Raw genomic sequence first — 25,602 nt, 5'->3', positions numbered from 1 at the left:
GAATTAAAAAATATATATACACAAACAAGCATTAGCATCATTGATCTGTATTGTCAAAACACATTTTGTTGCTGGCAAGGACCTTCACAGACATGAAGCAAAGTGAATAGAACTAAGAAAGTGACATCAGATTGCCACATAAAGTTTCAGCAGATTATCTTACTTAACATGTATTTTCCATGCTACTACACTCATGTAGCAACTCCATGCACTTCCATGTTTACTTCTGGTACCATAATTTTTTGGTGCAAAAATAAAACACAAAAAAAAGCAGTCTAGTGTCTACAACAGGCTTAATAGGGATTAAGCAGTGTAAAACTAACACATTAAGTGTCACCATAGCCATATCTTTCTCTACAGTAATAGGATGAAGCAACATAATGGCATACTTGTACAGCAAAGTCAATACCGGATGAACCACACAATTGTGTTGACAATGCTGATTACCTGCTCTACCTTGCATTTGCAGTGATTAATTTCATATGAAAGCATCCTAATAACAGATGTTCAGACTGAGCTCTGCTATTACACAACAGGACAGTAAATTGGCCAGTAGGAGGTTTGGGTCTTGCTGAGAGATAATGACAAATATCTGTCAGTGCAGCAGTCGGTCCATTTCTTCTTCCAAACAACCTCAAATTGTATATCCTGGTTATGTTCTTTGCATGAAGAAACCTGGACTGTCTTCAGTGTACCCAAAGGCTAACCTTTGGATTATTCAGTGGTCTAGTCTAATGCTGCTAAAATTTCCTTTAAATACTTCTGCCTGACGCACAGTAAACCAAATCAGCTAAAGCCTGGTCTATAGCCTTACTTGTAAGAATCTCTCTCCAGGCCTGCCCCCTTTTTCAATGAAATAAAGTAGGTAATCATTCACACACCAAATACGTATAAACCTTACTTTTGAGACATATTTTCTGTTGTGGAATCTTAAAGTGTAACTGAAGTGGTATTGCAGTGCCTGTTAAGGCCTCCTGCAGCGCTGATTACAACTCTTAAAACTTGGACCTTATCGTTTATGAGACTTTTGTCCTCTATTCCACTGTTGTCTGAATTATTTTTCCTTTAATTCATTCCTTCTGGGGCTTTGATCCTTCCACTCCTATGCAGACACAAGGCAAGAGCTTCTCAAGGGTATTATGTGCTGCTCAAAACCACTGAAAGTTCAGCAGGGCAGGCCATGTATAATTTCATTTAGGCTCAAACACAACACAAAACTTCAGAAGCCTGTTCCAGTTGTAAATTTTATTCTAAAGGTGTCTTCTATACATTGTTTTATATAGAGAAATAAATATGAAAGGCCTATACAAATATGAACATTTGAAGAGTACCAACACTGCCCTTCATTTTTTTTTTTTATACTCATCTTTCAATACTTAAAGGGACAAAACTGCATCAAACAGCCCACATATTTAGTAAAATAGTTTTTAAAAAATCTCAGATCACAAATTCATTCATGTCTAACAAACCTTTTAGACTGAGTTTTCTTTTACATATACTCAATACACAACCTCAACACAAAATATGTTCAGCTGCCTTTGAGAATTTCACAATATAGACTGATGCATATTTTCCTCACAATGAACAGTAAAAACAAAGCCATACTTAAGTTAATACTCCAATGTAAGAATTTGGCATTATCGCTTTTAATGACATAGTGTTAACATGATATTTTTATAAACACTCTGATAAATTAAAAAGAACACAAACTTGCCTTCAAATAAAACCCAAGCCATTTAAAAAAAACCTTCAGAATGGGCATTTGCTTTTATATAATATGATTCTTCCCCAAGTTTAAAAGATTTAATTCAACACCACATAAAATGCTTTTGATATAACATCATAAAGATAAGCTTTTTGCTAACCATAATTTATAGAGTCTTTCCCATAAAGTGATATTTATATAACATAGGGTTTCATCCACATTCACTTATGTAATCTCACTAATTTACACATTTAAAAGAGTACAAAGCAAAGCATGTGCTTAAATAGTGGAAGGAATGGGTACTAAATTAAATACAACTGCTCTTTCTAAAGTTGGGGTTTTTTTCTTGTTTTGGGTTATTTTAAAGGTCAAACCCGAACAATACTGAAAGGAGATCACATAATATAGCAAAAAACTCTTTTGTCTTTCCTTAGGGAATTTGTCCTCATCCCAAAAATAAAGAGGTCCCAGATGTTAATTTAAGAAGGGTAGATTACACTTGCTGGCAATCAGAAGAAATATTTCAGATATTTCCTATTTTGACAATAAAAGCATAGGATTTAGTTCAGAAAAAAAAAAAAAAATTACTGTAAGTGCACGAAAGCCCAATCCTGCAACCCTTTCCTGTTCATTCAATTATTTTCACTTAATGAAAGCATATAGGATTTCCCCCTCGCCCCCGATTTAGTAACTTACGTAAATAACCATGTTTGAAGAATATGGATGTTTAACAGTTTACACATATACTAGATTTAAAGGGTATTTGGGAAAGTCTATCCTGTTTTTCAAAAGAACGACTACTTTTAAAAGGAGTGTTGTACTATTTTTTTCTTTCCTGCCAAATAAACCTTTATGAGCTCATTACTAAAACAATACTCTCATTTCCACTTCTTAAAGTTCAAATGCTTGGCTAATTCTTTTAAAGGAAAATTTGCAGATTGACTGAGGAGTATACAGGACAAGTTTCTACTCAAGGGCAGATATCCAAAATGGCTTGGCATAGCAGCTGTGTTGTAGGGCATCGGAGTGGTTTCCATAACAAACTTCCCGGGTTCACTGCAGTTCTCTAATCAATCTTGACTCCTCCAAACTTCTTCTGAGCTCACCCAGTAAAACTAAACACCATAGGTTTTGCAGGCATAGCTGGAGGTTCTGCAGGCCACAGAATCTGTTTTCCAGCAGGGTGAGAGTAACAACCTAAAGAAAGCTTTCATAAATGCTGAACAGCATTAATCTGACCTGTAAAATCTAGTTACAGAGATGATGATCAAGACAGTAAGACTCTAGCTCTAACATTCACGTTAAAGAGCAACCAGAGGGTAGTGGGGGTGGGAAGAACAAAACAAACAAACAAGAGACCAGGTACATAAACACTTGAAGTGTCATTTTTTGAAAAAAACACCTTCAAGGTAGGAATGCATTTATCAAAAACTAAGCTTTGCCCCATCATGGATTATTTGAAGTATGGGTTCCTGAGCTTGATACTGGACAGGGGGAAGGGCAAGGGCAAGTGTCTTAAATTACACAGCAGTATCATTAGGACCATATTTAAAACCTATCATTAGAAGAATGAATAAATTACAAACATGACTTTAAGAATATTGTAACTAAATAGTAGTTTATTCAGAAGACCTTAATCTTCTTTCTTTTGTGTTTGAAATCGTTCCATTAAAGCCCTAAATATATTTCCTGGTATTTTCTGATGTTTTTCTATTAGAGCTTGGAGTGCTGCTTTCGTCTGTATGGAAAGAGAAAAGGTTTTGGTCAGATTAAGTCATCTTTATATTGTTCATACATTAACACAATTTCTAGGCTCTTTTTCATCCTTTCAAAATGTTGCAGAACTACTGCAAGTTCAAACTACTATTTTCCCATGTTTAAGTCCACAGGAGTGTTTGTGGGATCACTGCCAAGAAATAGACCAATAAACTCGTATCTTTTATCTCTGGTAGCTGTGTTCACAAGCTCTATTAGTGATACGCAATAGTAAAATGACAATGGAGTAAATTAATGAAGAGACCTAGATCTATAAAGCATGTCAGCACCTGTACACTGTACTGCAACTCAGAAACTTCTGCCTATGCCCAGGTTTGCATCAGTAACACTCTCCCAGTATGCAAGAGTCAAGAGCTTTGCTTCTACACATGCTCAGAAGCAACACTGGAACAACACAACTGTGTCTCAGCACGTTTGGCTCGTACAAAGTAATTATCCCAGCACCCAAGTCCCCTAAAGGATCTGGTACTCTAAAGCACACTTACACCATACCTAAAATACAGCATATGACAGCAGCATTCACTTTCACTCAAAAATGCAGAAGTTAATAGCAGCCATTCTGATTATATAAAAGCTCTTCGGGGAACATTCAAAACCAGAGCAATATGCAAAATCTATGGTGAGGACATGCCGTAACCTTCCTATTCTGCCTAGAGAAGCACAGGCAGCTGAATTCTTAAGGCCAGAGACAGAACAGAGAGCCATTTGCCTTTGTAAACCAGTGGTCAGCAAGGGGAAACGTGATTCTTGGTACAGCTCCCACTGTTTATATGAAGTGGCCTCTCCTGTTTAACATCTTTATTGATGATCTAGATGAGGGGATCGAGTGCACCCTCAGTCAGTTTGCAGATGACACCAAGTTGGGTGGGAGTGTTGATCTGCTCGAGGGTAGGGAGGCTCTGCAGAGAGACCTGGACAGGCTGGAGCCATGGGCTGAGCCCAACTGGAGGAGTTTCCATAAGGCCAAATGCCGGGGGCTGCCCTTGGGCCACAACAACCCCCAGCAGCGCTACAGGCTTGGGGAGGAGTGGCTGGAGAGCTGCCAGTCAGAGAGGGACCTGGGGGTGTTGATTGACAGCCGGCTGAACAGGAGCCAGCAGTGTGCCCAGGGGGCCAAGAAGGCCAATGGCATCCTGGCTTGTGTCAGCAATAGCGTGGCCAGCAGGGACAGGGAAGGGATCTTGCCCCTGTACTCGGCACTGGTGAGGCTGCACCTCGATTCCTGTGTTCAGTTTTGGGCCCCTCACTACAAAAAGGACATTGAATGACTCGAGCATGTCCAGAGAAGGGCAACGGAGCTGGTGCAGGGTCTGGAGCACAGGTCTTATGAGGAGCGACTGAGGGAACTGGGGGTGTTTAGTCTGGAAAAGAGCAGGCTGAAGGGAGACCTCATCGCCCTCTACAGCTACCTGAAAGGAGGCTGCAGAGAGCTGGGGATGAGTCTCTTTAACAAAGTAATAAGCGATAGGACAAGAGGTAATGGCCTCAAATTGTGCCAGGGAAGGTTTAGACTAGATATTAGGAAGCATTTCTTTCCAGAATGGGTTGTTAGGTGTTGGAATGGGCTGCCCAGGGAGGTGGTGGAGTCCCCATCCCTGGAGGTGTTTAAGAGTAGAGTGAGCATAGCACTGAGGGATCTGGTGTAGTTGGGAACTGTCAGTGTTAGGTTAATGGTTGGACTGGATGATCTTCAAGGTCTTTTCCAACCTAGACGATTCTGTGATTCTGATTCTGTAATTGTTAAGTCCTGGAAGAAGGTTTCTGCCCACATCCCTTTATAGATCTAGTCCTAAGTGTCTCTACAGATATAAAATTTCTATTAGGTAAAAAAATTGAGCTTAATTTTTAATTAATTTCATTGGGAAAATGCATACTGTGCCATAGGCCAAAACATGATATACAACTTTAAAATCACTCTAACTAGGATTCTAGGGGATTCATATTCTAGAGCCCTTATCTAGCAGAATTTGCACTTAAGCCAAAAGCAAGTGAGGGTTGGCACAAATGTAGATGCCAAAGCATGGTCGAAAGTCATTTTAACAGACATTCTCTCCTGAAAGCAAACAGTTCTGAAGTCCTAGCAGACTGAACCCCCAAAAGAAACAATCAGTTTTCCATAACCAGGGCATAAGAAAAGGCAGATCAACATTTTAAGATGTCATTTTGCAGAGATCTAATCAGAAGGTAAACAGATGAGGAGAGATAACTGAAATGACACCTGCATGGTCAAGGAGAAAAATATGTCTTTCTCTCAAGTGAAGTTTTCAGAATGCTAAAAGTGACCATCTGTGGAGCTTTCAGAAATGGCTGTTTCAGCTCCCTCCATCTGACTGCTCCATCACTTAACTGTTTTATGTCTCTGCACTGTGAAATCTATTAATAAACTGAATGAACATGAGGACCTGACAATCCTTTCTATAAACCACCTAAATCTGAACTAGGGGAACATTCAGAAGTTAATTTGTTGGGTGAGAAGCTAGACGAAATAGAAATGGAAACACATTGTATAAAGCAGTGAAATGATTTACCTTATTTTTTTATGGTATGGAATTTCAATAGTTTGTAACACAGACGTGCTATATTTGAAAGGCTTCATTAGTATCTTTCTGAAAAGACCAATTTCTGTGGTGAAGTGCTTATGTCTTTATCAACCCAGGGCAGTCTTATCTGACTGAATTTCTTCAGTCCCTGAAGCAAATACAGGGTGTAGTATTGACTTTAAAAGGCCTAGAACATCCACAAGGCGTAGTAATAAAAAGACAACATTTAAGAAGGGCATTCAGTTAAGCAAGTCCAAAGCTTACCATGATTCCACCAACTTGTGTAACTAGCCCCAAGGCAGAAATCACTTGATAAGAATATTCCAATGTTTTCTATCACAACAGTCAATATATTAAATATATATATATATATATGTATATCTATCTTACCTTTGCAGTCAGTTCCTCAGCAGTTATATTTGGTTCATATGGAATGGGTTCTCCAATAAATGTACGCAGCTTAACTGGAAATCCACCATACATAGGAACTATTGGCAACCTAATACGTTCATATAGTGACCTAAATATTTCTAATGTGAAAAAATTTAGGGGGAAAGGGGAAAGCAGCAGAAGGAGAGGGAGGGTGGGAAGAAGAGAAAGAAAAAAAAAAAAAAAAGAGAGAGACTGAGATTATGCTGTAATTTTTTTTTTCCCAGTAAGTCTTAAAACTAGAACTGTCTTGTCAAGTAATCCAGCCCCTGACCCAGATTCTCAAACAATGTGTCATCTCAAGTGCTATTCTACCCTTAACTTTCATTTCCTAAAAGCTGTGTTAATGCTAACATCAGGCCTGTTTCAACCCTAACGGTGTGAAATCTCTCCTCCAAAGAGTAGCTGCAAAGAGAAGGAAGAAGAGGAGAAAAATCCAGTAGCTGCCTCTCTGCAGAGGAAGGGAATGCTACACAATACAGGTTACAGTTCAGCTAATTTTACAGGTTAGCATAAGAAACTAGTACTGGAAGACTATTCTGTTCAGTACCGCTGAGGTCTAGAGTATCAGAAATAGTCTTATCTGTCTAAAGGCCAGTCATGCTAAAAGACTGAATTGCTCTTTCAGATCACACACTGGTTGCAGTGAAACAGCATGAAGAGAGAGAAAAAACAGCTATTTCTATCAGCTCTAAGAGGACACATCTTTCCCACACGCCACCCTCCAAGCATCTAGCCCAAACGCAACCAGAAAAATTCCTTGCAGAATGGGTACTAATATTCTCTCTCTCAATTTTAGACAAGAGATTCCTTTGAGGTGTGGGCACACGAAAATTCTTACTGACCAAGGTATGGAATTTTCTGTACACAACCTGTAAGAACAAAGAATATTCCAAAACTATTGAAACTAGAGTAATGTCTCCAGTGATTAACAGAATTCAATTCCTCTAGCACCTCTGCTGTAGAATATAAGTAGCATGAATTATTTTGGCTTAAATTTCTGCTTGTTTGGGAAGATTCTCCTGAACACAGCACCAATTAATTGCTGTTTATTTTTGTACAGCCTGACGAATGTGTGAATTATTCTGTGTGTCTAAATCAGATGCCTTGGCTTTCTCCGTGCAATATATAGCTTTTAATCAGAGGGGGAGAGAAACACAATTGGTTTGTCTGCAGTCCTCTGATGAAGATGATGATGCCATACTTGAGGCAGAACATGCAGCATGGAGAAGACTGTTCAGGCCCTTTCTGCTAGATAGTAAATTGGAGAATATAAAAAAAGGCAGGTTAACATAGCAGATCAGCAGAGATGTGGGCATCTAATCATCGCAGAGGTGATGGAGGCATACCTCCATCTATTCATGTGCTGGCTCCAAGTCCCACAAAGATGAGGAAAGAGAGCAGGTAAATGCAAGGTTCTGTGAAGAACCACAGATCTAGTGCTGAATAGTAAACCAACTACAGATTAACTATATTTCAAACTATTCAAAGTTTAAGTACAGGTAAAGGTGTAAGCACAGAGTTTTAGGAGTACATTTTAAGAAATTGACATGTCAGTTGCAAACCCCTGTGGTACTTTGCTTCTGAACAGACAGAAAACCTAGGGTTGGCCTAGAATATATAAGCAGAGAAAAAAAAGTGCTCTAAATCTATCTGCCTTTTTCTGGCTCCTTTCTTCTAGTGCCTCTGTGAAGGCATACTGTCATGTGGAGAATAACCTGGATGAGCCAGTACCACATCTAATGCTGATATTAAATCCTCATAATATCTCTGAACTTTACTGGAGAACAAAGCTCCAGAAATAATGCTGCGTCAAATCTCAAATTTATATGGGGATTATTTCTACAGAGATAAGCTAAACACATATGGAAAAATAAACTACAAAAAAATAGAAAATATCTTACTTATTCCTCCTAATGTCCTAATGCCTTCTCGAACATTTTGTGTAAACATAGGAATGATGGGCTAGGAGGGAAAAAAAATAATTAAGAATTTAATGAAGATAGCACTATCTAAAAAACTTCTACCTCACTTAAATCCAACAAGTAAATCAATTTCAGAAGTGTTTCTCAGACACGGACATATAGAGCGCAAAACAAGTATTCTTAAATTCTTCTGCAAATGTCTGCTATAAGGTTTCAAGCTGGAGAATACCATGAAACTTCAGTATCATTGTTTTAGCAAGTCCATTTTCCTCAAAACAGTCCAGGATTTCATAACTTATGGAACATTTAAGCCTCCCCTCAAATAGCAGCATTTTCACAGTTGTGACTTAAGCGATTAAACATCTTACCTAATTTGTAGTCATGCTCCAAGGGAAGAATTCACAGGATTGGGACCCTAAACTCATCTGCTATGCTGATTGTATTACTTCACATATGATGGCTCATATTCAATATGTGTCCATGATTTATTTCTGATGATGAATATTTGGAACGGTGTTGAATATTTCAAGTTTTTATTGCTGTGTTTGAACTTGCAAACAGCTGTTGGGGGTTGACTACTACATAAAGCTTTTTAATATCACTCTATAGTGTGTACTCACTGCACGTAGCATCCCTACAGACCTCTTCATGGGATTTTCAAACGTTCAGATTTATTTTTTTTTTAAAAAACAAGCATGGAGATGAGCTAGTAAATGAAACTTTTCAGACAGGTATCAAGTTTGGGGTTTTGGAGACCGGGGCAGGGTGGGAAGAGTCTGTAAATAATCCAGTGCAACTATAGAGAATGAAAAGAAATGCAGTTGCCTAAACCAAATGGTAACAAACTTCTTTTTATTTCGGAATCATCTTATTTGGAACATCTTACTTTTGACATAGAGGTAGAGATTTTTGTATGTACCAAGTTGATTTATATGACAAAAATTCTGGCAAACTGCTGAAATGAGACAACTTCAGGAAGTTGAAATTCCCAGTTTTAGACACTTTTTTCTTTCCATGAGGAGTTCTGCTCACTATTAAAGGTGACTTAAAGGTAATCTTTAATCTAAAGAGATTTTCCCCACTTTCAGCCTGCCTAGGACACTATTCCTTTTCTACTGCACCTCTCAGGGTTTTTTTGAAGAGGGGGATGAACATGCAAGACCTGTGTGAGTGCATAAAGGGAACTGAACACACATTTGATAAAATAAATGTAATTAGTACAACCATCATTGAATCCCAAGTATGGCCTTTCATATGCTATTACAATACATTAGTAAAATCTAAACCTGTCGAAAATATCCTGTTTAAACAGTGTTATTTTCCTCTTGAGAAAAGGGACATACACTTAAAATTGGGTCTTTAAAGCATTCTATTTCTGTGTAAAATCAGAGATTTAACTAGTCTCTCTTTAACAGTACCTAAATATAAAACTCTTGGTGTGAGACTTCCCTTCAAATTAGGTATATGCAGACCTATGGACATATGCACACATCTTTCAAGTACAAATATAGACTGCGAGGGACTCTGAAATGATTATTAAAATAGTTACAATTCAAATATATCATACGCTTATGCACCTTTCAATAATTACCTGCTACTGACCAAGAACAATGCTATATATTAGAACTGAACAGTTAGTTCACATTAGTGAACAGCATCTGCCAGGCATTCCTTACTACCATAAAATGCCAATACAGTACATATTGCCAGTGAGACTATACTGTGTTGGGTCACAGGATACTTGAGCAATAGGGGAAACAGAAATGTTGATGCACGGTTGCTTCTGAACCATTCTGATCAGGGGTTGGGCCATCACAATCCTGACCAGGTTATGTGCAAAACATCACAAGCTTGTAATGTAGAAACTACCCTAGATTTCACCTCTCATCCTTTTAAACTCTGGATTTTCTGACCACACTATTCTTAGTCGACTCCAAAGCCTTCTTGAAACGTAGACATGAGAGCAAGCAGACCACACTCGCAACATTCACCAATGTAACACCAAATATATAATAATCAAAACAGCTCTCCCTGGAAGAAAGTACTAATAAGTTAGTATTCTTTGTTTCTCTTCTGTGATCTGTCATACTTACCACTTTTGCATCAATGGCCACCTGAGCAAAGCCCTTCCGATTACCCCAGATAATTGTATACATTTCATCACTAAAGAGTGCTTCCCGAACTCCACCTGGGGCAATGGCTATCAGGTAGCCCTTCTTCAGAGCTGTGACACATTCTTCTTTTGGTCCATGCATAACTCCATGTACATCAAGCAATATTTTAAAACCTGTAGAGTAAGATAATATTGAGAAAATGTTAATTCATACTACGACCGAGTACAGATTCCCAACATGGAACAGAATGGCTAAAACTTACTTGTTTAATAACCTGTAACCCCAAATCAAAGATGTTTCTAGAAAGACTGAAGCATTAAGTCCTGCTTATGAATTTTGGTCTAAGTTGAAGATTTAGGGTTTTCAGTGGCTTTTTTGTCATAGTAAAGTCAGGTGCTATCTCACAATCAGGGCTAAACTGGAAAATACTGGCAAGCAGTCTGTGACATGTGTCCCTTCAAAGGAGTTGTCAAGTTGGCCCCAGGACACTGGCTCTTTGCTCAAGCTCTACTTTTCAAATGTAGTACAGTCCTAATAAAAGGCAACAAGAGAAAATACCAGCAAATTGTTGTGATTGGCAAACAAACAGCAGTCTATGCACAAAAAGCAGACTGACAAAGAAAATGCAGCATTCTCTGTGTTACAGATCACTGTAGGAATTGACTCCCTGGTTCAGTCTGTGAGTACCTGGACAGCTTTCACACAGAGTCATTGAGAAAGCCTGGATTGGGTATATTCATCTTCGGCTAAGATTTTTCATTTACTAAAGTTTTTAACTGTAAAGTTATGTAAACTCCTCATATCAACTTGAATTTGAAATGTCATACTGACCTGACTTTTCAAGAACAGCAGAACACCAAAAATTTGCTTACAAGCACCAAATGGGCACGTATCTGATCTATTTAACCAACTAGTCTAATGTGAAAGAACATAACTAGCATAAACCTCCATTTGCAGGAAATCAGTCATGTTCACCTGGTTCAATAAATCTTAAATTTATACAGTATTTATGAATACTGCATACCAAAATAGGAACTTTAGATGACTGAGCAGTATGGGAAAGATTATTTCTCTTTAAGTTTCCCACTGAGGCAAACAACCTTATCAGTCATAGACAAGGACACAGAACTATCTAGTGAAGTTTGCCCCTGAGTAACAGATCTTAATTTTTTAACAGATTAACAAATGAATAGCTGTTACTATGAACACACATTTGTTACATACACGCACGCACACATACACAGAAGTGTTCAAATATAATTAAGAGGACAGAGATCTGTCTTCTCTTACAGCCTGCATAAACTAAGGTCTTGGGGAAGAAGAACATGAGACAGCATATCATTTATTCTTGACTAAACTCTGATTTCTAACTAGTCTTTGTAGGTGGTGCGAGTATAATTACTCCTCATTTATATTTATCTATACACAATCGGGATCTGTCCATAAACATGACAACAGAACGCAAGCTGCCTTACACCTGTCTCATTCTGCTGTGCCTGCCTTGCACACTGCTGACAACCCTAGCAGTCTTCATCTAGTAGCATTTGCACAGAGAACAGGTGAAATAGAGTTTTCCTAAAGTAATTTAATTTCTCTCATGTGCTTTGTTGGATCTGCAATAGCTGGTTTTTATGTTTTTGCATTCCCAAACTAATCAAAGCTCTTTGTAATGTACCTGGTGGTAGGAAGCTGCCTGTCTCTAAGACCTTTCTGTCAGTGAGTTCAGGAGAGAGAGAAAAAAAGAGTCATGAGAAGGGTTGAGCCAAGCAGGAAAGGAGACTTGAAGGAAGCAGAAGCTGTTAAGATAGTTTTCCTTTCTGCAGTTGAGATGCTGAGGAAGGGGGGAGTGTGTGATAGAGCAAAACCATAAGTCTGATCAGTTCATAGGTCAGGAAAAAGAAAAAAAGAACAATATAGACAGAATACAGGCAAAAATTTGTAATACATAATAGTGGTGGGGTCTTCACAAGTCTTCCCAAAATTTCTCAGCTGTATTTCCCCTCTTGACTTCTAGTATAAGTCTTATATTCTGAGCTGTATCTCACAGCCTAACCGGTGGGTCACAGATTACTATCAATACCTCTCATCCAGTAGCAAAGAGGAAGAACCTGGCTCTGTTGGAGCAGCAGAGAGACAGGAACTAGTGCAGTGGCCCTGAAGGGACAACCAAGGTACTCTTTGCTCAAGGCAATGATCATCATGGAGTCAAAAGAAACACTGAGGTAGTACCTGGCTAATGCATTAAAGTGACCAAGAATCTATTTTTCCACTTTAAACAATAAAACAACTCTCAAAACTACCACAACACGGGTTTTTTGTCTTCCAGAGCATGAAGGGATGCTAACTTTTTCCAAATACCAAGTCCAATATTAATTTTATTCCACAGTTCAATCTGAACTCTGCCCTTTGCCCCAGAACACTTTTCCTGTTTTCTACAACACTGTGCCCCTACTGATGTTTGAAAGGGGAGAGTACCCAGTAATGCATTTAACATTTATCTCAATAAGTGCTCTCTATATATTTCTCTAACTTAGCCCCAGTGACTGTAATATAGGGGCTGTCAGCTACCTGGTAGCAAGATGGCAAGGATGTAATCTTTTTCCTGTGGTTGACCTTTAGGACCAAAGAGGAATAATTTTAGACTACTAAATCCAACCTTACACAATTGTAGGTAACTGTATGCTAGGTAATACGTATGTTACGTAGGTAACGTGTATCTGCAGAACATCTAGTCCACAAGACACTCTGCAACACCTTGTGTATGTAACAGACAGGAAGGCACAGCTCCTTTCCTCCAGGGCATTACAGGAGAGGGACTGTCTTCGATGCCTAAAATAGCAGGTAACCTTTTAAAGAGGAGTTCCAGATGACACTGGGAAGCAGACATGGCCTGTACTATATAGGAGAGGGTGATGGAGAAGAACACAAGTGAAATCTCAGTCCTCACTGCACGCTTTGAGAAAAGATTTTCTCTTAATTCAACCTCAGAAAAATTAATGGATTCCTGAGCATTACACAGCTAAGAATCTAAAAGAACCAGAATCCATTGGAACGTAAGGGTTGCGGGGTTTTTTATGACTTATTTGAAAGAAAAAGGAAAAAAAGAAGCCACAGGACCACATTTCATATGCTTCTGCCCCAAAATGCAAGCAACAGAAGCACACATAGTATCGATACAGTATAAATCAAGACAAATAATTTTCTTTTGCACTGATATGAAAGAAAGATGCATTAGGCAATGTTCAATAGTAATCTCCTGATATCTATAGAACTCCTATTAGGTTAGATTCCCTTCCATAAGTTATCAGGCTGTATCTTTCAAGACTAAGCAGTAGGGAGAGGCACATTTGACCCCTTGCTCATGCATCCCTTAGGAGGCAAAGCAACATTTTACAAACACACTCCAGTTAATTGCAGTTAATCCAGGACAACAGTACCCAACACTGAGGATGCAATGAGCCTGCATACTGGCAACTGCATACTGGCATGGACCTGAGATTCAGATTCATGGGACAAGACATTCCTCACAGCTATTCATAGTAGATTCAATAACCATAAATACAGAAGGATCATTAAATCATCTAATCTAAGTGTGTCTAACAGCCTACAGACTCCTCAAACACACCCCTCACCCACCCCTGCATTTTCCTGCATTGAGCATAATGACTTTTGGTTAACTAAAACATCTCCTGAAAAGGCAACCAATTTAATCTGAAGACTTAATCAAGATCTTAGTACTAGGATAAAATTACAGCGGTCTTTCTGGTTTGACTCACAAGAGAAGTTGCATCTATCTGGATTGCCAGTCATAGATTATTGTGCAGATTTTGAAACACAATCCAAAACATTATCTGGGCTCTTTGGGTTTGTCTTCCCTGAATAGCCTTAATTCATTCACAGAACCAGAGAATTATGTAGGTTGGAAGGGACCTCTGAAGGTCACCTAGGCCAACCTCCCACACAAAGCAGGTCCAACTATATTAGGCTGCTCAGGGCCTCACCCATCAGAGTTTTGAAAATCCCAGGAATGGAGATTCCCCAACTTGTCCAGGCAATCTGTTCAAGTGTCTGATGACCCTCATGGTATAAAATACCTTTCCACACACCTAATCTAAATTTCCTGTGTTGTAACTTGTCTCTGTTGCTTCTCATTCTATTGCTGGGCACTTGTGAGAAGAGTGTGACTTGCTCTTCTCTGCACCCTCCCGTTAGGTCACTGAAGACAGCAATATCTTCCCCCACTCTTGCCTGGTACAGACCAAACAAATCCAGTTCTCTCAGTCTCTCCTCAAACACTGTGTGCTCCAGGCCCCCATCATCCACTGAACACACTCTAGTGTGTCAATATCTGTCCCGTACTGGGAAGTCCAAAACTGGATACCATATTGCAAGATATGCTGGCACAGGTACCGAGCCAAGAGAAAAAAACCTCTTCACTCAACCTGCTAGCTGCACGCCTGCTAAAAAAAAAATGTCAGCACACAGTTTATCTTTGCTGCAAGGGCACACCACTGACTCACGACCAACTTGTCCACTAGGATGCCAAAGTCTTTTCCTGCAAAGCCACCTTCTACCCAGGGTACTGTCGCATGGGATTGCATCATCCTAGATGCACAACTACATTTGCCTATGCTGAACTTTGTGATGTTTCTGCCAGTTCATTTTTGTGAAGGCATTCTGAATACCAGCTCTAACCCCCAGTGTATCAACTGCTCTCCCAGTCTGCTATCGTCAGTGAATTTCCCATGAGTGTGCTCCAAGCCCTCATGCAGGTGTGCAATAAAAACATTAGGCAGCACTAGTCCCCGTATCAGTCCCTGAAGAATGCCAGTAGAAACCAGCTGTTAGCTAGACATCGTACTGCTGAACCCGATTCATTGAGACCAGCCATTCAGCCAGATACCTCTGCAGTGCTACTAAATGATATCTGGGGCACTCATAAGTATACTTACATTTAGAACCTTATTTTAAAGCATAAATGGAGAAAACCACAATAATCTCCCATTTGATAAACAACTGTGCATAAGTATTAATAGATATAATATGGAGCTAAATCTAAATTACAAAATAAGTTACATTAGTCAGCTATATGCAGAAGATTTGATAACTGACAAATCCTACTCTGTTGGCAAAAGCAATTGTAGAGGCAAAGCCATGCTGTAATCAATATGAAAAAGTTTAGTTTTCCGGGATTAAGGCTGAAATAAAACTATACTGGCAAAAGGGAGAGTTTTCTGATACAAGCTGTTTCTGCTAAGAGCATCAGTAGACTACAGAACACTATTGTAAATTCACAAAATTAATTACAAGGGTTTAAGTCATAAACTGAACTTGAGAAAAGAACTGGATACTACTGTATTTCACACACACACAAACCAAACCATTCAAGTGGTTTCACAAATCAGCAGTGTTTCTCACTAGGCTGTCCAGCCAAAATCTTGCCCTAAATGTATTTTGCATTTTCTTCATGCTTCACCTCATGTTTCACGCAAACTTGTTGGACACTCCTACAGCTTCTCTCCAAAAAAGATTCTATTTGGAACTGCCTTCCTGGGGACAGGCTCCACTGCCCACCATACTAAACTGGGTGGGATATGAAAATACATCATCTCCCCAGACTAATATTGTCAACTTCAAGGGCACTGCTTCCGAACAGTTTATTTCTCAATTACGTTATACCACTCATTCTACTTATAACAAAATGAAAAACACCTTCTTTAAGTCTTTGCTACTGATTAATACAGAGACAACTGTTTCTCCTATGATCTCCTTCTCTTTGTTTCTAAACACCCTAGAGTCATTGTAAGGTGTTGCCCAGCCAGAAGTATGACCCATCCTTGCAGAGGCCGGTCTCAAACTCATTCGTGTTTGTAAAGAACACGTTAGAGATAGCTGTACTTCAACACTTTCACTAAATTTGTCTGAATGTCTGTTCTGAAAGCTGTGTTCCTGTGGCACAATATTTATTAATTACACCTAAAAAAAAAAAATTTAGAGTTCTCAAACTGATGGTTTATAATGCAGTATGTTACCTGGCAATCTAAAGACGAAATGATCAGCTACTACATGGCAGTATCTCTTCCTTTGTATAAGAAGTCTAGCCATGAAGTAGACATAGTCAGCAGGAGTAGCTCCATGATAAAACACAATAAGCCCTGGTCCTTCAGGAATATTTTCGGCACCATGAAGTTCATAACCTGTCAGGAGTTAAAGGCACAACAGATGTCAAAGTCTGATACAATTCTATCCAAAGAAACTACCTTGTGGCAAGTTGGCAAACTGAAACCAATAGGTATTGAGAAGTTATAAGAGCAAAGAGACTGCTAAAAAGTCAAGAGGTGACTTGCAGTATTTACTAAGTTGCTTTCACAGGAAACAGAAGTTTCATTAAAGCAAAAGAGTCACATTTAAGAAACCAAAACAATGAAACACACATCCCGGAAACAAAACACCCAGTCTCACTGTCATGAGCTATATAATTTTTCCTTACTTTTTCAGTTCACTGTCTTCAAGGCTGCAGAGGTCTCTGAATCAATCATTCAAGATAAATCACAATAAGGATTGCATAGAAGTGGTGAAACAACTATTTCAAGCTGTTATTTACATTTCAAAGTTCATTGCCACCAGTAAACTGTTGAAGAAGATTTGATATGACAACATCCATTTATATGTGTCCTTTTACTCCAGGGTATGAAGCTTATCTTTGTTATTTCTCTCAATTATACTTGCTCCATTTTCCCATCACTAACTACTAAAAGCTATTTGGGCCTTTATATGCTTAATTCAAACATACATCAACACACACGAGTTTGCCACTGAACTTACATTTCTAATTAAGTTAACAGAGCAGAATATGTTCAGTTACAGAAAGTATCAAAACACATCAGTATAAAACATTTCAGTTAATATTGAGCAGTATTGTTACAGTAGCTTTTGTGTTGCTTTTTAAAAAAAAAAAATCCAACAAAACCCAACAAAAACCCAAATCCTGTCACTTCTTCCAAAGTTAGTCAGGTCTGAAATTCCTATACTCTTAAATCCTGGTTTAATTCTGAAGGTAATCTTGGCTCTTCTCCCTCTATTTTACTTTTATAGCTGTAAGGCTGCAACATATTGGAAACATACCATCTGTACCATCCCAAGGGACCACTAACTGTGCTCCATGGCAGCCAGTCATAACCAGAATGATACCTACATCTAGCATTTGCATAATATATGTAAAGTTACAGGTATCACACACCAGTTTTGGATTTTGGTCTCGGTGGTTTTGGTTGTGGGGTTGTTATTTTGTTTTTTGTTTTTTCCAGTGCTGTGAGATTTCAGGATGACAAATTCTTCCCATGATATATTAATCAAGTGAGGGTAAAAAATAACCACAAAACATTTCATTCTTTAGCAAGAGAAGTCTATAGAGAACATGGAAGCAGCTGGCAGGACAGAAAAGAAGCCACAATGGTCAATGACAGACTCAATAAGAATCTTTTCTGCACAAATAAAAAGTTAGACCTTATAAAAAGTTACTGAGGATGAAAGAAGCCAAGGCCTTAAAAAAAATCATTTTCTTATGAAAAAAAGTAAATAGCTTTTTATTGTGAAGTGAGCATTTTAAGCTCTTTGATGTAGCTGTTGATTTTGATCTAGTGTACTTTCCTAGATTTGAAAGTTACATCTTAGTCTTACAAAGCCTATCTGATACAGCCGCTGCACCATCTGGTTATCAATGCCTTGAAAACCCGCTTCCCTTTGACTAGAGAACAAATAGACATGATTTTCAAGAAGGATTTGTTCTTTATGTAAATTGCTCTTAAACGTCTCTTTCTCCTTTAGCTGCATCTAGACTGAATGGTTCTGAAAGAGGCTTATGATTTCCTTAGAAAGTAAAGCCAAATCATTTATTAAGTCTGTCTTTATAAAAGAAATAAGAGTAGAAGGACAAGGAACAGAGCCCTTAGTTTTGACATTCAAGTAGCAAAAGTAGTTGTCAAAAATACACAGAAAATTTAAAAAGTAGGGTTCTGTAACACTTCTGGGCTCTAAAGTCAATTTGAAGTAGCAACAAGTGAGTGAACTGACACTAAGTGCTCCTTTCCGCCATCATTTGGCATTACATAAAAGACTGGTTAAGTGCAATTCAATTATGCTAACATGCTGACATACTAGCTATCAGGGAACTGGCATTTAACTTTCAGTGTTCATATATCGATGCTTAAATAATATAGTTAATTGATCTAATTTTTAACATAGGTCCTTCTGGAATGAGGAAACCCAAGAGTAGTTATAAAAAGTAAAAATAAGACAGAAATTAAACCATTTTTAAAAATTGCGTATATCATATATTCAACTGGATGAATGATCTCATTTTGTAGCAGCAAAGGACTAAGTGTATAAGACAAAATTTTACATCCAAAAAAAGTCTCAGTGGTTCTTTTTCCCCCCAAGCACCACTGGAAATCATTGATCAAACAGAAAAAAAAAAAAAAAAAAGGCCCGAATTTTAGATTCCATGCAACAGCAACAACAATCAGATATATATCGATAATTATGAAAGGTAAACCAGGAATAAGAGCTTCAACAGTTTTTAATGACAGGTCAGATCTCACTTACCATGCCATATTCTTCCATGTCCATCCCATAGGGTAGCCAACATTTGTTTTGCACCATCCCAAAAATCATTGGAATAAGCTTCCTTTAGTTCATTCTTCCTTTTATAAATATGAAGAAGGAGAATGGAAACATAGAAGAGGATGACAATAACTCCCGGAAGTAGAAAAACTACTGCGAGTGGAAAAAGCACCCATAAAAGGTAGACTGCATAACTCAGATAATCTTCAATATGCTCCACGCCAGTCCATTCTCCCAGAATGTAAGTCAGGCAGGTTAAGTAGGACATAGGAATCGGTCCTGCAGTACAGGATTCATTTCCACCTATCATCTCCTGTTTAATTAAAAAATAAAGGCAGATTAATAAATCCTCAAAAAGGTAGACCTGCCTATACTGTTTAATCATACAAAAAAAACCTGCTTTGATGCATTTTATTCATATACTGTTTACCCCACAACACAGCCGCAAAACTTTTACTTGATTTTTTCAGTCCTTTTCTTTCGTGTAGTCAAAATGCTGACAGTTCTGATGGAGAAAGATAGCGCAATTCCTTAATGTCAGGCTAAGATTTTATCTCATTAAAAACTGTTCAACTTCTGCAGATCCAGAATATTTATACTGTTACCAATATTAATTTATACTGTATTTTCAATTTTCAGAAAGCTGTATGTATTAGTCTAATTTATTGTTCTACACAATACCCAGTACACTCAGAACCTTCTCCCAAGCACTTATTACAACAGGCAAATAGCACAATCTCAACTTCAGTGGTATTAAAAAAAACTTACTGAACAATCCCACTATTCACAAGCATACGATGATTCAGCAAAAAGACGATCTCAAATAAGCAAGTCTCACTCCTGTAGAGACCTTTAACTGTACCTGGAAATTTACAGATAGTGAAATACCAAGTTCCAGAGAGACAGCAGAAAGGACAAGGAAAAAAGATTGAAAAAAGTCCTCTAAAAGTTTTAGCTGTTCTGGCTTTACTGTGTCTATATATAAGAATCTCTCCTCTCCAGTGCCAGCTCCTAAGAAGTTTCAGGGCTAGGGGATGATATTTCAGGCTTTCTATGAACTGTGGTGCAATGTTTTTTTCTTAGCTTTGTACGAATTAGGGAAAAGCTTGCTATTCACTTCATCTTACAAACATGAGACAACATGTATGCTTGGCTATCTTAGCTACAGTTCTAGAACAACATATATAATACTTGGGGGGAAAGTTATCCTAGTCTGGAATAAAGTTTTGGTCAAGGCTTGAAGCAATTGTTAGTCAGGACCAAGAAGAAAAACATGTTGCAAGTATAATGTAGAGTTGTTGTAGAGAGAAACAGATTAAGAACAATAATTTCTGAAAGACTCTAAGCTTGGGGTTTTGTAGGGGTTTTTTATTAAAATGTGACTTAAAGCATATATGATTGCAGAGTTCCTATGCCTAGACAGATACATGTCTCCTTTACTCTTCCTCTTGTTTTTGCAAGCAACGAGTGAAATTCATAAGATAATTTTGCTAATACTATCAGAACCCCAATAACAATGAAAACTACGAAGCAGATCAGTTCTACTCCACATGTTGAAATGTGTACTAGAACAGAGCTCATCTCACTTATTTCCTGGTCTCAAATTTTCCTCACATTCTGATAAAGCAAGGATGTTCCTTTTCCTTTTGTTTTGAAATTGGTCTCTACCCACATTGCTCAAGATAACTCCTATTAACAAGAAGAAAGCTGATCTCATGACAAGGACTTTGCTCCCATGATCCATGCCTGTTCCATTAATTCAGGCTTACAACATTTTGCTCCTCGGCATGTTCTTGAGAGCAATGTGACAAGCAGCTCATTTCTGTTCACCGACGTATAAGCACGTAGCATTAGTGACATGCACTTTCCTGATTTCATGCATGTGTGTTTGGGGGTGTGAATAAGAGGGAAAGGACAGAAGAAAGAGAGCACGTGTGGGAGAGCAAGAGAAAGCTCTTTCTCATTCCAGATACCAGAGCCAAACTCCAGAACCTGTCAGGCAGCAAACACCCACAGCAAGTACAAGAAACACAACTTGTGAGACCAAGTAAGATTTAGGAGTAGCATTTAACACTACCACTATTGTTACACCTGCACTTCTCCAGTAGTTTCACCTATTAGCTAGAGAACAATATGGTGCACGGGTTATGGCACATTTTTCAAATCTCAAGAGGTGATTACATAGCTTTAAAGATTACTGAAGTTATACTCTCCCACCTATTATATTTTCTATTGTTTATGGCTTTCTCCAGACACAAAGTCCTCAAGTGAATTTAAAATCCTGTCCACAGGTCAGCCTTGCAAAGTATTACTTGTATTTTTGCCTGTAATGTTAGATGTAATACCTCAGATGCAATCACTGTGGTTTTATAAATTTACTTGCATATCCATGCACTAACCTGTAATAGAAACTAAAATCTGACATCTTTGCTTCCAGCTGCAGAGCTTAACATCTAAAGCACTGTCTTCTCTTAGGGACGGTCAACTGTACTCTGAACAACGTTGTTTCCTCATCTTGAGGAGAATCACAGAATAATTTATATTGGAAAGACTCACTGGACAGCACTTGTACAACTCTTGCTAAGGAGTTAGATCAGGTTGCTCAGGGCTGTGTATTATCTCAGGGCAGTTTGTATTATCTCCATGAATGGAGATCCCACTGCTTCTCTGGGGCCCCTAATTCTGTACCTGACCACCCTTATGGTAAAAATGTCTTACTGTACTTAGAATTCCCCTTGATGCAAATTGTGCCTGTTGCCTCCTCTGCCTTTGCTGAGAAGAGTCAGCCTCTCCCCTCTCTATAACCACTCATTAAGAGCAGCAGTCAGATCCCTTTTAAGCCCTCCCTTCTTCAGGCTAAACACACACAGCTCCCTTCGCCTGTCCACACACTCCATATGCTCCAACCACCCAGCAATGCCAGTGGTCCTTCTCTGCACGCCTTCCAGTTCACTGGCATCTTTTTTGTGTTGTGGGGCTCTAAACTGGACTTGTGGTCTCAAAAGTGCTGAAAAGAGGGTAACAAATACTTCCTCAGTTTAAGGGCTAAGGCTTTGCTAACATAGCCCAAAATGCAGACAGCCATCCTCACTCATACTTGATATCCACCAGATCAAGGCCTTCTCCAGGCCTTTATCTCCTGTAATTTTGCTCCCCCTGTAACAAGTCCAGTATTTGTTCTGATCACACATGGTACATCCACAAAAAGAGTCTTGTATCCAAGCCCAAGTGTGATTTACATTACCATCACAGTGAACAGGCTGCCAAAGGCAATGGCGGTGAAGAAGGGAAGACAGATTCTGTCTCCGTGATCAAAAAAAGTGCAGGATGCTCCACACTGAATAAAGGTCCAGCATAGTTCATATATGCTACTAATGGATAATGTAGTTTTGGTCTGTTCCAACTTTAGAGCTGACTGTTCTATAACTGCCCAGAGCAGTTAAAATTACAAGATAAAGCACACTGTATTCTAGAAACACCAGCAATGTCACTCTGATTAGGACCCCATTCAAACAAAGACTATCCTGCCCTCCTTATCAGAGGTTTTCTGACATCTGATACCATCCAAACCTAAAAGCTACAATGGGGTACAGAACTAAGTCTCACCCTTAACCAAGTTACAGGCAGAATCGTTCTGCAATATGAGCATACCCTTAAAGGACTTCTTATTTCAACCAACATCACCAACACATTTCCTGTTGTGCAGTTCAAACTCGGTATTTTTAATTTGTCTGACTTCCTAATAGAGCACCTTATATATATTTTCACTAGATGAAAGAGATGCAATTTCTCATTTGACTAATGACAGTGTACGCTGACTTATGCTTATGCGTAAGGCTTTATGTTGACAGTGAAATGGAAACAAGGTTAACATACAATTCCTTTCACTGAGTTCTAGCATATGACCCATAAAGGTCCTTAGCCAAACTACAACAGTGCTCTTCAGATGTAGTCAGCAGAGACAGGGTTCGCTGAGACCCTATTGATCATGCTGGAAGAAGCAATTATGGAAAGCGCTGTAAACCACACACAGCATGATTTCAGCATGTATATTAAATGTGTAAGTGGAACCTCTGGAGAACACACCAGTATCTCCACAAATACTGCAGAGCAACAGCCACAACATGCCCCTGCCAACAGAAACACACCACTTTACGCTGCATCACTCAGTTATGGGGATTATTGCTAACAGAATTAGCAATGCCACCACAAACACAAAAAACCCAAAATAAAATCAAAAAAAACCCAAACAACCACAGAAGGCTCTGATAGTCCTGCTAATGGCATCTGCAACCGGAGAGATCCTACAAGGCAGAGAGTGTTTTCGTCCATGTTTTGAACCAGGAACTGGCCTACTTCTTGCTTCCATGACAGCAGGACAGTGCATCCTTCTGCAGGCGGCTGGAGGCGGGTCGAACTTCTTTCCTCTGAGGAGAGGGACGCAAGCCCAGCCCGGCTGCCCCAGGGAGGCTCCCCGCGGCCTCCCCGCCTCCCGCGGCGGCCCTCGCACCGTCCCGCACCGCGCCCCGGCCGCAGTCCCTGTCCCGACGGTAACTACAGCAAAGCCCCAAGCTCGGGGGTGGCCGACAGGAGCCGCCTCCCGCCCCGGGAACTACGGGGCCGCGGCGGGAGCCAGGTGAGGGACGGGACGGGGACGCTCCCCGGGAGCCAGGCCCGGGACGGGGGCCCCCCAGCCCGCCCGGCAGCGCCCGCTCACCTTCCCCTGGCAGCGGCTGCTCCGGCTCCAGCCCCGCGTCCCTGCCGGGGCCTGGTTTTACTTCCCCGCCCGCCGCCCCCGCGGAGGCCGGGTGCCCTCGGGGCGGCCAGGATAGGGCGGCTCCCCACGGCGGGGCGGAGGGGGGAGGGCACCGTGCCGCCGGCGGGCGGGAGCGGCGGCGACAACGAGGGCGGCGGCGACGGCGGGGAGGGAAGGGGGAACTCCGCGCCACCGGGGGCGCGGGAGCCGCCCGGACGGCGTCCGGCACGCACCGCCCGGTGCTTCCGGCGGGGGAGGAGCGGGCGCCGCCAGGGGGCGCGCGTTCCCCGCCGGCGGGGCGGGGCGGGGCGGGGCAAGTGTGGCGCACGGCCCGGTGCCGCCCGGGGGGGGGGGTCGCAGCCGGACCGGGGCCTGGCAGCGGCGGCGGGCGCAGAGCGGTCGGGGCCGGGCTCGGCAGGACCGGCCGCCTTTGGTGTCCCTGTTTCGCCTGCCGCCCTAAATCTTCCGCTGGAGCAGCGCCCTTCACGGCCGCTCGCCCGGCGCGCAGCCGCTCAGCTCGGGGCGAACGGGCTCCCCACAATCGCCGGTGCGGCCTTTGTCACCCGGTGACCGCCGAACCGCCTCCCTGCCAGCGGCAAGCACCACACCCGGGGTTTGGCTGCCCTTTTCCAGCTCCCCCAGGTACCTGTAAGGGCCGCAGCAGCAGTCATCCCGTTGTCCGAACAGCGGATCCATCTCCCGGTGTGCAGTAGGTCAATAGCCACACACCCGGGAGAGCCGTTGCTTACTGATTTTAGAATTGCATGAGCCTAGGTGCTCGGTGGTTTCCCACAAATCAGGCATACCAACGGGACTTTTTGTGCTATATTTATACACAAAACTTGAAGAGCTAGTAATTTTCTGAGTTTGTCCTCTCTATGACAGTTGTTTAGTAATTTACATACAATTATAATACTGCTGACTATAATACTTCACTTGGGCGAGGGTCTTCTTGACCTATAGGCATGATTTTTAGTATTATAATGAGGATAGTTCAGCTAAGGATACATGGACCTTGAGTTTGCTTGCCAAGTTGGCAATATATCCTCTTCAAGGTCTAACTGTTCCAGGATGTCCTTGCTCAAAGAAGTCTATCCCCTTGTTCTTTTGGTTAGGGATGCTTTTGCCTTTAACATATACAAAGAACATCTTTCTTGACTTAAGCATAATATTGCTACGTTGTTCTAAAAGTTTAACCTTCAATAATACTGCTCCAGTTCTGGTACCCAAGTGCTGAGTTGTGCCCAGCAGCGCCACGGCCACCACCAGCGTTTAGCGTTGTTCCCAACGCTTTGACATTTGGACAGGACATTCTGCACGCTGTAACGGTATTTCTGACCAGCCTGCAGCCTCAGATATGATTCCTGGATCTATGTATAAAGAGGAAAAATAAAAGTCAATCTAAGAAATCGGGTACTCCAGTCACACCAGGCGTGGCTCCAGACACGGGTTCATGTAGCTATCCTAGCAGCTGGAAGGAAATGTAACAGTGCCATGAACCATGCCCCCAGCCTCAGGTGAGATCAACCCAGCCAGAACTGGCTGGAAGCTCTTTCAGATCTTTGCCTGTCATGCTTTACTGACTGGCTGTCTTTTATATTTACATAATCTGCCTGTTCAACTGCTGTGGTTGTTCAGTTGTGCATTTGTATAACTATATTTGCAGTGTTCTCCAATTAATTTATTTTTCCAGTGTTACCAGTAGAATGGTTTTACCCAGTGCAAAATCTTGTAG

General features: G+C 40.5%; 1 protein-coding gene across 1 annotated transcript; it reads right to left on the bottom strand.

Annotated features, from left to right (window-relative positions):
* Positions 1-1,232: 1,232 nt before the first annotated feature.
* Positions 1,233-24,090, bottom strand: LOC141957447 (DGAT1/2-independent enzyme synthesizing storage lipids-like). The gene is made up of 7 exons (XM_074898943.1): positions 23,829-24,090; positions 19,094-19,424; positions 16,522-16,686; positions 10,469-10,662; positions 8,355-8,415; positions 6,412-6,551; positions 1,233-3,443 (listed from the first exon to the last, which is right to left on the bottom strand). The coding sequence occupies exons 2-7, from the start codon at positions 19,419-19,421 to the stop codon at positions 3,339-3,341; spliced, it is 993 nt and encodes a 330-aa protein (XP_074755044.1). The 5' UTR covers positions 19,422-19,424; positions 23,829-24,090; the 3' UTR covers positions 1,233-3,338.
* Between the last annotated feature and the right edge of the window lie 1,512 nt (positions 24,091-25,602).

Source organism: Athene noctua, chromosome 2 (assembly GCF_965140245.1).
Source record: "Athene noctua chromosome 2, bAthNoc1.hap1.1, whole genome shotgun sequence".
NCBI classification, from domain to species: Eukaryota; Metazoa; Chordata; class Aves; order Strigiformes; family Strigidae; genus Athene; species Athene noctua.
This window is presented reverse-complemented; position numbering and strand designations above follow the sequence as displayed.